At 37.8% G+C, this 13,109-nt stretch overlaps 1 protein-coding gene across 1 annotated transcript in view; it reads left to right on the top strand.

Annotated features, from left to right (window-relative positions):
* Nucleotides 1-7,046: 7,046 nt before the first annotated feature.
* LOC125228126 (immunoglobulin A1 protease autotransporter-like) overlaps nt 7,047-13,109 on the top strand; it is a 41,745-nt gene continuing 35,682 nt past the window's right edge. Inside the window, exon 1 of the mRNA XM_048132583.1 lies at nt 7,047-7,143. Within this exon, the coding sequence (XP_047988540.1) occupies nt 7,121-7,143 (23 nt within the window). The 5' untranslated portion in view covers nt 7,047-7,120. The remainder of the gene's footprint in view (nt 7,144-13,109) is intronic.

Raw genomic sequence — 13,109 nt, 5'->3', positions numbered from 1 at the left:
ACGACACCAGCATCGTGTCACAGTATAATAAAGAGTACTATTCGTGGTTCAATAGTCACGAGAGACCCTAATTGCCTAAATATCACAAAACAAAACTAGAGTATTAGAGTTAAAAAGCATTATTTTTTAGAATAATAATTCTATAAAATTACCCAATTGATAAATATAATATTATGTATGTATTTATGTATGTACAGTCAACTAATTGGAACCCTAGGCCACTCTACAACCATGTCAAAATGACAAAGAAGAGATTGCTTGCAATCTGATTTCTAACGTCACTATGACGTGCTATGACATAGTTCTACAGTGGCCTAGGGTTCCAATTGGTTGACTGTACCTACCTAGTTATTGTTCGCCGAAGTTACATACATATCGCTTTAAACTGGTATTCAATTCACTATTAACAAAAACTAGAATTAGAGGTAGTTATTCTGCGAAAACTGACCAAACAAGAATAAATAAATACCGATAGACATGAAACAGACAAATAGACGGAATTTAGGCTGACGACTTAATTTTAACGTAAGTACAATAAGTAATTTCATTTATTTTGCAATAATTATTGGTTTTACAATTGGTCTAAGTTGTTTAATTGTTTATTTGCTACTGATAGACAAGCAAGCGAGAGATTGTGAAATGTAACGTTATTAATAATAGTTATACAAGGTTTATACAGTTTATACAAGGGGGCAAAGTTGTATTTTAACGCCGAGTGTGGAATTGAAAAACGAGCAAGTGAAAGAATAGAATCCTGAACTTGCGAGTTTTTTAACACGCGAGAAGTAAAATACATTTGCACCCGAGTGTAACACAAAACTTTTCCCCTCACTATAGCGAGGAAACTACAACGCAAAAAATGCGTTTATCACTACTTCCAGTAGTTCCACAGGTGGTAAATCATCTTTATTACTAGATTCACCTACTTTAATCAATTTTAAAGCAGTTAATTTGACTTTATTCAAGGTCAAATTACTTTACCTACTAGTGGATAAAATGCGTTTTACCCGCTGGTATTAAAGGACAAAACACGTGTTTCCGAGCTAGTGAGGGGAAAATAAATAAATATTATAGGACATTCTTACACAGATTGACTGAGCCCCACGGTAAGACTTGTGTCACCTCGGACATAGGCGATCAAATATATGAAAGAGGCGCGTTCCTAGCACACAGTTTAAGCTCGTGTAGGTGAACTAGAGTTGTGCCTGCTCGTTCACTGAAAAGATCGCTCCCAACTAGTACGATCTCCGAAGTGTACTAGTTCGTTCTTTTAGGACATTTAGGAGAGTAGTAGTACACCGAGAGAGCGAGAGATAAATTGTGCATATGGCGTACAGTACCGTTCGCTCGTACTAGCCGAGAGCTGATCGGCCGTTTCCGCGCGCTCTCGTTCGGTTTCGGTAGGATCACACGGATCGCTTTGCTGTCATTGTCACTCCTCGGCTCTTCGCTCCTTTCGCTCCCATTCTGTTGCGCGTGTGTGAGTGTACTAAATGTACTAGAGAGCAGAATCATTTCGAAGTAGTTCGGTCTAGTACAGTGCAGGGAATCGTGTCTTTTGTATTATTAGTACATGTCCTACACAAGCCTAAGGTGAACGCGTACTATAAATGCCGTTACCGTGATTCGAACCCGGGACCACGGCTTAGTAGTCAGGGTCACTACCGACTACGCCAGACTGATCGTCAATGATAAAAAATTAAAATTTTGAAAAAACCCCGAAATACTGGACCTATTTTCATGAAACATGGCTAAGAACACTTCGTACTAATTCAGCTTTCAAACACTAAATCTAAATTGGTTCTTCTCTTCGTGAGCTATGATGCCACAGACAGACACACACAGACAGACAGAGACGTCAATAAACACCCCGTCGTTTTTGCGTCGGGGGTTAAAAATGTGACATGTAAGAAATGTCACTGCAAAATGGTGCATGATTTTATGACATAGTCTGTGATTTCAGGGTAGGTTCTAACCTAGCCTAACGTCACGGTCGCTAAAACTCGCTGAAAATAGTAAAAATGGATTCTTTAGCAATTCAAAAGTACTTTCTGTGATGATATCAGTCACGCTTTATGTTGTTCTTTAAGTTTTAAAACAAGCCATTGTTGTGGGCGGTAAGTATAAATAATAGTTATTTGTTATACAAGGGGCCAAAGTTGTATTTTAACGCCGAGTGTGGAATTGAAAAACGAGCAAGTGAAAGGATTCTATAGTTGAACCACGAGCGAAGCGAGTGGTTCGAGAATAGAATCCTGAACTTGGCGAGTTTTTCAACACACGAGAAGTAAAATACATTTGCACCCGAGTGTAACACAAAACTTTTCCTCTCACTAGAACTACAACGCAAAAAAATGCGTTTATCACTGCTTCCAGTAGTTCCACAGGTGGTAAATCATCTAAATTACTAGATTCACCTACTTTTATAAATTTTCAAGCAGTTAATTTGACTTTATTCAAGGTCAAATTACTTTACCCACTAGTGGATACAATGCGTTTTTACCCGCTGGTATTAAAGGACAAAACACGTGTTTCCGAGCTAGTGAGGGGAAAAATACATTTGCACCCGAGTGTAACACAAAACTTTTCCCCTCACTATAGCGAGGAAACTACAACGCAAAAAAATGCGTTTATCACTGCTTCCAGTAGTTCCACAAGTGGTAAATCATCTTAATTACTAGATTCACCTACTTTTATCAATTTTAAAGCAGTTAATTTGACTTTATTCAAGGTCAAATTACTTTACCCACTAGTGGATAAAATGCGTTTTTACCCGCTGAGATTAAAGGACAAAACACGTATTTCCGAGCTAGTGAGGGGAAAAAATCTTAATTTAACCAACGAGTAAATATAACGTAAACTAATAGTACCTAAGAAAACTACCTAATAGTAGGTAGTATTGGGTACCTAAGTGCGTTTTCACATTATCCGATCCGATATCGGATGGAGGAAGGATTTCAAAGGCAGATATCAAAGATGGCGGCTTAAATGTATGAGATATCGGTCCGACATCCGATATCGGATTGGATAATGTGAAAACGCACTAAGTAGGAAAAGTATCTTCCAACAAAAGCTTACGACAACGATTCAGGGATGAATTATGAATATTATGATGCATAAGTACTATACGTGGCTTGGCCGTTTAGTTACAACAAGAACTAAGTTAAATTCTAGCAGAGATGAGAGATCCCTAGATCCAAAGACCAAAGGCAAAGAGACAAAAAGAACAGATAAAGAAAGATAAGGTCAAAACTGAGAGTTAAGATTCCTTGAGCATAGAGACAGTGGAAATTGTGAAAATTAGGGTTTCTAAAGTTTGAATCTTGGGGAATATGAGAGCTTATTTCAGCTTTCTAGGACTCTACGTGCGTTTTCACATTATCCGATCCCATATAGTTCAAGGAGGGTGCAGTGACGGAGGGACCTACGAGCTACGTACGGAACGTTTGTCCTTTGAGTCGTCGGCAACCCGAACCCTCCTTAGAACTTGTACACCTTCTAATGCACTGAGAGAAATTTGCATTGTGAATTTAACAAGTTCGACTTGTTGCGGTTTATCCGTTTGAATCAGCCAAACGTATGTTTAAAACAATATGTGTCAGGTTGTTTTTATAAAATCGACTTGTTGATTAATAGTTATTTGTTATACAAGGGGGCAAAGTTGTATTTTAACGCCGAGTGTGGAATTGAAAAACGAGCAAGTGAAAGGATTCTATAGTTGAACCACGAGCGAAGCGAGTGGTTCGAGAATAGAATCCTGAACTTGCGAGTTTTTTAACACACGAGAAGTAAAATACATTTGTACCCGAGTGTAACACAAAACTTTTCCCCTCACTATAGCGAGGAAACTACAACACAAAAGATGCGTTTATCACTGCTTTCAGTAGTTCCACAGGTAGTAAATCCTCTTTATTACTAGATTCACCTACTTTTATCAATTTTAAAGCAGTTAATTTGACTTTATTCAAGGTCAAATTACTTTACCCACTAGTGGATAAAATGCGTTTTTACCCGCTGGTATTAAAGGACAAAACACGTGTTTCCGAGCTAGTGAGGGGAAAAATATATTGCCGATTCAAATGACAAGTAGCTTGTTGTTTGAACCAAAGAGCACGTAGGCGCTATTTTAACCAAAAAACTTGTTGAACGAACATGAAAACTGGTTGTATTTTCTCTCAGTGTGGGTTGGCAACGTGCATGCGACACTCCTTGAGTTGCAGGCGTCCATAGGTTACGGTGACCGCTTTCCATCAAGCGGACCGTATGCTTGTTTGCCACCGACGACACCGACGTAGTAAAAACAAAATATAGGATGTAGGAACGATATCCTATAAAAATGGAGTTATTCTTGAGGAAGGTTTAGGTAATATATATCATTTGTGATATATTAGGCGAGCGGTTGAACTAAAATGGGTTTTGATAATACATACATACAATCACGCCTGTATCCCATAAAGGGGTAGGCAGAGCACATGAAACTACTAAAGCTTCAGTGCCACTCTTGGCAAATAAGGGGTTGAAAGAAAACGAAACTGTGACATTGCAGTGACAATAAATAATATTGCAGTTTTGATAATATTAAAGTTTATTCTTTTTTGATATGTTATTACAGGCATGTTAAATAATACTATAGTAAAAAGTTAGAAATTTTTTATGTGAGATTTAGGTTATATTTCGATTTTTTATTTTTTGCCAATAACTAAGTGAATATTGAATTAAAGTACAAAAATTAAGTTTCATCGTTCATAATATATATGAATCTTTATGCTATTAATTTGTTAGAAAATTTTGATGTGTGCTTCTTGGTCAAACCAAAATTTATATACAGGGTGTAACAAAAATGGTGGTGATCCGTTTAAGGGCGTATTCAGTATCGTATTCTCATCAGGAAAAAGTAGGATAAAAATTTTTTTTCACAAAAAATTTTATTTATCTTTGTATGGAGATTCGACCGATTCGCGCGGGCTCATACAAAAGTGAAAATTTTTTTAGCGAAAAAAATATTTTCTTTTACTTTTTCCTGATAAGAATACGATACTGAGTATGCCCTTAAATGGATCACCACCATTTTTGTTACACTCTGTATATTTATATATATAAAATGGTGCCATTTTTTTTGCAGAAATGGCATCCGTCTAGGGCGGTCATGCCGCCCCCGGCGGTCAGGAAATAGTTAATACGAGTAAGAAAACAACATCAAAACGCCCCCTTATCCTTGTTAAGCCGAATTTCAAGCCTATTCTGTCGTCTAAAATCAGAACTCGATAGAAAATTGATTTGAAATGAGTCGACGAGTATCTTTAGCCTTGTGTTTTCTAATAAGTATGAGAGTGAAGTAAGGGCGGATCCAGATTCGTACCTGGGGGGGGGGGTCACGTGGTCAATTTGTATGGCTTCAGGGGGGGGGGGGTCATGACCCATGATACCCAAACCTATATCCCACAGTCGGTTTTCTTTCATGTCATGTCCCTGTGACAATTTAAAATTTGCCAAAAAGCCAAAAGAAATATTTACTTAAGTACATACATACAATCACGCCTCTATAAAGGGGTAGGCAGAGCACATGGAACTACTCAAGTTTCAGCCACTCTTGGCAATCAAGGGGTTGAGAGAAAACGATATTGTGATATTGAAGGGTTGTCTCTCGCCTACGCCAGAATTTAACCCGTATCCCACAGTCAGCTTCTACGGCACCCACGGAAAGAAAGGGGGTGGTGAAATTCTTAACCCGTCGCCACACGAACACAAAAGGGCTGAAATAACCGGACCGTTCAAACTTTACTTACTTACTTACTTTGTTGGCGCGACGACCCAAAGTGAGTCTTGGCCTTCAACACAAGAGTACGCCACTTTACACGGTCCAGAGCGACCGCTCGCCAGCCCTCGTTGACGGAGATCTTTTTTTTTAAATACTACGTCGGTGACAAACAAGCATACGGCCCGCCTGATGTAAAGCGGTCACCGTAACCTATGGACGCCTGCAACTCAAACAGTGTCACATGCGCGTTGCCACCCCATTAGAAACTTGTACATTCCCTTTTGCTGTGTTAAGTATACAAAAGGAGTGTATAAGCTCTAAGGAGGGTTCGGGTTGCCGACGACTCTAAGGACAATAGACGGAACAAGTTAGTTCCGTAAGTCCTCCTGTCATCAGCACACCGCACCCTCGTTGAGCTCTGGCAGCCTTACTCACCGACAGGAACACAACACTATGAGTAGGGTCTAGTGCTATTTGGCTGCGGTCTTCTCTCTGCCTCCTCTCTAAATAACCTGTGTGTTGTGTTCCTGCAAACTTTGCATAGTGACTTTTGAACTCATAATGAACAATTTTTATTATGGGACCAATGCTGAAATCCGAAAAAGCTGTACCATAGAAATGAGCGGCGGATTTTTTTGCGATTTCAGTAGGTACCTGTTGGTCCCACAATATATGATCCCAAAAGTCACTATTCAAAGTTTGAACGTTCCTTTTTATTTCACCGCGGTAATTATCAATCGTCTAGTCCATGCGTATTAATATTATAAATGGGAAAAGTGTGTGTGTCTGTTTGTTTGTCCATCTTTCACGGCAAAACGGAGCTACGAATTGACGTGATTTTTTAAGTGGATATAGTTGAAAGGATGGAAAGTGACATAGGCTACTTTTTGTCTCTTTCTAACGCGAGCGAAGCCGCCGGCAAAAGCTAGTATTCTGTATAAGTAATTGCCGCGACGCTTCCATTTTCAGTGGAATTTGAATTCTGATAAATTTGAATTAGAACTGAAATGTCACTGAAAACCAATGAGTCGCGGTAATTAGAATTCACCCTTAGTGCGTTTTCACATTATCCGATCTGATATCGGATGTCGGAAGGATTTCAAAGGAAAAAATCAAAGATGGCGGCTGAAATGTATGGGATATCGGTCCTACATCCGATATCGGATCGGATAATATGAAAACGCACTTACGTCTTGAGAATGACAGACCGTGTATTAAGTATTCTGAAATGTTTAAATGGATATTAAATCGGCATGAAATTCATAGTAAATGCAGTCGAATAGGCGCCTAGTAGTGGAAAGCGGCGCACGCGTCGATAAGCGGCAGTGACAGAGCACGCGCCGCGCCGAGCGGCTGTCGGAAATGTTCGGGACGCAACGAATGAGGTAAGTGCAGTGTTTTACTGAAATTTCAGTGAACCAAAGAACGATTTTCGTGAAATTTTGCAATATTAATTTTTAACTAGCTGACCTGAACTTCGTATCACGTAATACTTTTAAACGATTCGAGTTTTATCACGGAGGGAGTTTTTCTTTTTTTTTCATCCCCATTTTTTTATGAAACTTCTGTGAAACAAATGTGACGTTGTGTACCGTGGGCCTGAAGAACCTGAAAGATTTTAACCACCATTTTTTGAAAACAAGCAAAAAAATATTATGATGTAATTTTTGAAGAATTTTTAATTTTTTTTTCACCCCCCATTTTTTTTATGAAACTGCGATGAAACAAATGTTATATTTATTAATTACTTGAAGTTAGTGTCACGTATTTCTAAACGTTTGACCAGGAAAAGGGCCATTTGTTAACCCTCTTTTTTGTGTTTTCTACTAAGAATATCGAGCTTGCCCGATCCTAAGAACACTTAAGAACTCACTGTAATACTACATTTTTGCAAATAAATATTGATTGATTGATTGATTGATAAGAGTAGAAAAAAGTGTCCCAAGAGGTTGCTTTGGTGATAACGGAATGGAAAGATTGAAACATTACAATCGAAAGAGTCATTTCCGAGTAGAGATCTTTTCAAAAATACCCATGTACAAAAAAAAGGGGGGAAACAAGTTTAAAAGGATACAAACATTATAATACATAGTATACACACAATATTGGAAACATTTCAGTGTAGACACATAGTGCAATATGTCTTACTTTTTATAGTGCTAGTATGTATTTAGGAAGTAAACCAATAAAAACGCTGTGAAACGGATGAACCTATTTCAACAAAATATACCTAAAAACACCTCTACAGAGTCACCGAAAGTTATAGCCTTGTTTGTTGCGTGTTATCTAGTTAGAAGCTCAAAAAATATCAACAAGTGTTACATTTTATGAAGAATATAAAAAAAACCTTTGGCATAATTGATATTGGAATTCCTAAGAGGTATTTAAGAAGTGGAGCCACCAAGATTTTTGCTGCAGGTCCTCGGTTAGGGCAATTGTATCGATAGGGACAGCTAGCTACGATACGCATAAATAAATAAATAAAATTGATCATTATGTCACGGAAAAAAGTTTCAAACTCATATTATAAGCCTGGGGGCTGGACACGTCTGCACATGCATCCTGAAAGGTGGGCCAAAATGGCTACCGAGTGGGACCCACGGAATAACATAGATGCTGTAGGTTAGGGTGCAGGCAGGATCAAAAATGAGATATTAAAATGTTTTATCCGAATTGGTGGGATAGTGCAAACGATAGGATTGAGTGGAGGAAAAGAGGGCACTTTGCCCAGGAGTGGGACGCTAAAATAGGCTATCAATAAAATCGAATCCAAGTCGTATAAATTAAATAGTATTCGATGGAAGTATATTTTGATTCGAGCCTCTACTCGCGTGCGGAAACGGAAAGACAGACAATTTGTAACTGAAGCCGATATGTGGAGGCCTGTTCTGATTTACATTGTGACACCAAAATGACTACCTACTCGTAAATGATGACCGGTCAACAGTTCATCGCGTTAGTTCATCGAGTGCCCAAGAGGGCGTAAGTGATTTTTTTTTGTGAAAAAAAGACATCATTGAATGGAGATTTAGTCGTGTCTTTTTATTTTTGTGATATTTTGAAATCTTTAGCTACAGAGGTCAATGACCTACCCGTAATGAAAACACCACTACAATTAATTGCGGAATTAATTAACATGCCCTTCACAATTTCTAAACGCATTTAATATTAGGAAATTAGATAATTGCAGAGCCCAACTGGGGTAGTACCTCCGCCTTACAGAAGACCGCAGCCAAATAGCACTAGACCCTACTCATAGTGTTGTGTTCCTGCCGGTGAGTAAGGCTGCCAGAGCTCAACGAGGGTGCGGTGCTGATGGCGGGAGGACTTACGGAACTAACTTGTTCCGTATATTGTCCTTTAGAGTCATCGGCAACCCGAACCCTCCTTGGAACTTGTACACTCCTTTTTGCTGTGTACTTAACACAGCAAAAGGGAATGTACAAGTTTCAAATGGGGTGGCAACGCGCATGTGACACTGTTTGCATTGCATGCGTTCATAGGTTACGGTGACCGCTTTCCATCAGGCGGACCGTATGCTTGTTTGCCACCGACGTAGTATAAAAAAAAAAAATTACTGCAAAATCTTATGATGCATGTTTAGGTTCATATTAAATATATCTCCTTGTCACGCAGGGTAACAAATATAATAGAGAAAATTGTTAAATTATTGTTCATTGTCAAGAAAGTCAGAATGCTAACTTCGGTCGTTTATTATGTGTCTAGTTAAGTTTTCTACTGAATTCCTTCTATTATGCACGTTATTTTATAGAAGAAAATTGTATAACTCCCACGTTAAAATATAATATAAAAATAATATTTATTGGGGACTTTCATTTTTAACTACATACTTATAAAACTTCTATAAGACTCAAACATATTTAAAAATATTTTAAGCGGTTTATTTAGGTGTCTATACAGAGTGGGGCCTGTAACAAAGGCGAAGAATTGAACTCTAGGCTATTCTCCTTATACTGATCAACATTTGTTCGGCGACTTTTAAAAATAACTTGTATTTTGATTTTTATCACCCTTGAAAGCTTTTTCTAAGAGGTAATGTATTGCGAATTCTGTTAAGTCTAAAGTGTGACAGACAACGTCAATGACAACAATAATGGCGTACATTGAAGCTAATATTTATTTTGCATGAAAAATTAAAAATTTAAAGACTTATACACGTTAAACTTCCGTGAGACATATTCAAATAATTAATTGAAATACGGTTGTACTCACGTTATTATATCGCTATTGCTGCGACATGTTTCGGGCCATCATCATGTCGCTGCAATAGCGATATAATAACGTGAGTACAACCGTATTTCAATTAATTATTTAAAGACTTCATAATTTTTAAAAGTCACTGAACAAATGTTGATCAGTATAAGGAGAATAGCCTACACTGCCTACAGTTCAATTCTTCGCCTTTGTTACAGGCCCCACTCTGTATAAAGCTCGACATATTTCAACCCATCACCGAGGATCTTTCATTATTAGTAATGAAAGATCATTAACTATAAACTTAACAGAGAAATATTTCAAAATAATAATTATAATATGTCAGGGTTATTTCAAAGCTATCTTTATTAAGGTAATACTCGTAACACTTAAATAATAAGCTAACTATAAAAAAATAATAAAACAACTTAAAGTTAAATTAAAAACTAATCTAAACTAAAATACGTCTATATTGCCCTATTGGGCAAGTGTGAAAAGTTAATCCAATTTTATTTTATATTTTCTACATTGTTTTATATGTAATACTTGGAGACGACGAAAAAAGACGTGTCTAGGACGACCTTAATAAAGGCACAAGAAAAGACGCGATAAATAATAGTGTTATTTCCGATATAAAGGAATGCTGACATTTTGCGGCGTGAGTGTGAAGTTTAAAAGCACAACCTTGATTTGCTTAGTTTTATACAAAACCTACCAATGCATTTTGGGACTATGCAATTAGATTTTTATGAAAAGAGTTAAAAAAAATGAAATATTAAAACTTTGAAAAAAAAACCCCGACCGCGACATAGTGGACCGATTTTCATGAAACATGGCTAAGAACACTCCAGACTAACCCAGCTTTCAGACAAAAAAAAACTAAATCTAAATCGGTTCATCCGTTCGGGAGCTACGATGCCACAGACAGACACACACACAGACAGACAGACAAACAGACAGACAGATAGACAGACACGTCAAACTTATAACTAACTAACTAACTATTGTGGCGCAGTGATCCAAAGTGAATCTTGGCCTCCGAAACGAGAGATCGCCACCTGTCCCGATCCTGCGCAGCCTCTTGCCAGTCACTGACTTGAAGCCGACGCAGATCCTCCACCACACTGTCCTCCCAGCGGTACCTGGGTCGACCCGCCGGGCGGCCACCAGCCGGTCGACCCAAGAACGCTCTCTTGACAGCCCGATCGTCTCCCATTCTGAGTAAGTGACCGAACCAGCGAAGTCTGTGGGCTTTCGTTTCGCCGATGATATTGGGTTCGGCCACTAACTCCTCGATCTCAGCATTTTTCCAAACAAACTTATAACACACTCACATATTCATTACTAGCTTTTTCCTGCGGCTTCGCTCGCGTAATACTTGTTTTCCCGTACAAACTTTGGATCCCCATTTCACCCCCTTAGGAGGTGAGGTTTTAAAAATCCCATCTTAGTGCTCCTTTACACCTTATAAGGAACCTACGTGCCAAATTTGGGATCTCTAGGACCCGCGATTTCGGCTGTGCGTTGATATGTCAGTCAGTCAGTCAGGTTCTTCTTTTTTTTGTATATTTAGATTGACACAAACTCCAATTAATTAATATAAATTAACTTTTTAACAAAAAAATAAAACCGCCTTCAAAAAAAGCGTGTTACAAAACACGGAGAAACTAAAAAGCCAAAAATAATAAACCTTCGAATTCAGATTTCTTATCGGATTGCAATAATCTAAACATCCAAATTATAAACAAATCAATTGTTTTTGTAGTCGGTACCAGACCTGTTCGTCGCCTTGCTATTTCCTGTTTGCCCCACCCAACCATACAGCAGCGGGCGGGGGCAGGCTGGCCCCGACTCCAAAAATAATTGATTTGTTTATAATTTGGATGTTTAGATTATTGCAATCCGATAAGAAATCTGAATTCGAAGGTTTATTATTTTTGGCTTTTTAGTTTCTCCGTGTTTTGTAACACGCTTTTTTTGAAGGCGTTTTTATTTTTTGTTAAAAAGTTAATTCATTTGTTGATTTTTAGTGGTTCCTAGTGATATTATATGTATCAGTTCGAATATATGTACAGTAGTGAAAGAATTATCCTTTAACTCCTAACCATTGAGGAGTTGACCTTCCATCATCAGCTCAGTCACATAAAATTATTACCATCAGGCGTAAATACTGGTGTACCTTTGAAAAATACACTAAAAACATTACATTTGAAGGGTTCCCTCGATTTCTCCAAGATCCCATCATCAGACCCCGACTTGGTGCCAATGGGACCATCTCGGGGTTATACCCGTTCGATCAAAAAAAAAATTTTGAAAATCGGTCCACGATTCTCGGAGATATCGAGTAACATACATACAAAAAAAAAAAACATTCGGTCGAATTGAGAACCTCCTCCTTTTTTGAAGTCGGTTAACAAGTAATGAGGTATTTTTTGTTTTCATTGATCAACTATATCTACGAAATTTGACGCGCTAAGCTGCAAGCTGTGAGTAGGGTCGGACTACCTAAACGTTTTGACAGTGTTCGTTTGGCACGCTAAGTAGATGCGTTTACTTGATGTTATATATCACTCTTTAACTCATAAGTACATTAATCTGATACGCTTGAGTAACTTCTCCCCCTTAAAATCCCTTCTTAGCCTCCCCTACTGTTAAAATTAAACATAGCAATTTATTTGTATATTATTGATTTGTACCGCATGAAATAATATGCAGGATGGATATTCGTTAATTAAATCGGAATGCATATTTCCTAATGCTACGCATGCAATGCAGATTCTTTCAATTCTTATTACAGTTCTTGCACTCAGTGTAACACCAACTTTAAGTGTATTCGGGCGAATAATTATTAAAGTTGTATTTGTTCTATTAGTTTATGTGAGTGCAGTGACTGTAATACCGAGTAAGCAGAAATGATTTTGAGGTGTATATCTATTTAATATTAATAATTTATATATTTAACTGTATAGTTTCCTATTAGTCAAATCAGCTTCTTTTTAAGAACTGTCTAAATGATTTGCTATTATGAAGTTACTATGAAATACTGAGGAGTGACGTCACGGTTAATTCATTTACTTTTTTTTTTTACTTATTAAATACTTTTGAATCACAGTATCATATTGCAGTGTCATCTGAC

Source organism: Leguminivora glycinivorella, chromosome 7 (genome assembly GCF_023078275.1).
Source record: "Leguminivora glycinivorella isolate SPB_JAAS2020 chromosome 7, LegGlyc_1.1, whole genome shotgun sequence".
NCBI classification, from domain to species: Eukaryota; Metazoa; Arthropoda; class Insecta; order Lepidoptera; family Tortricidae; genus Leguminivora; species Leguminivora glycinivorella.
Note: the sequence above shows the minus strand (reverse complement) of the source record. Positions and strands in the feature narration are given on the sequence as shown.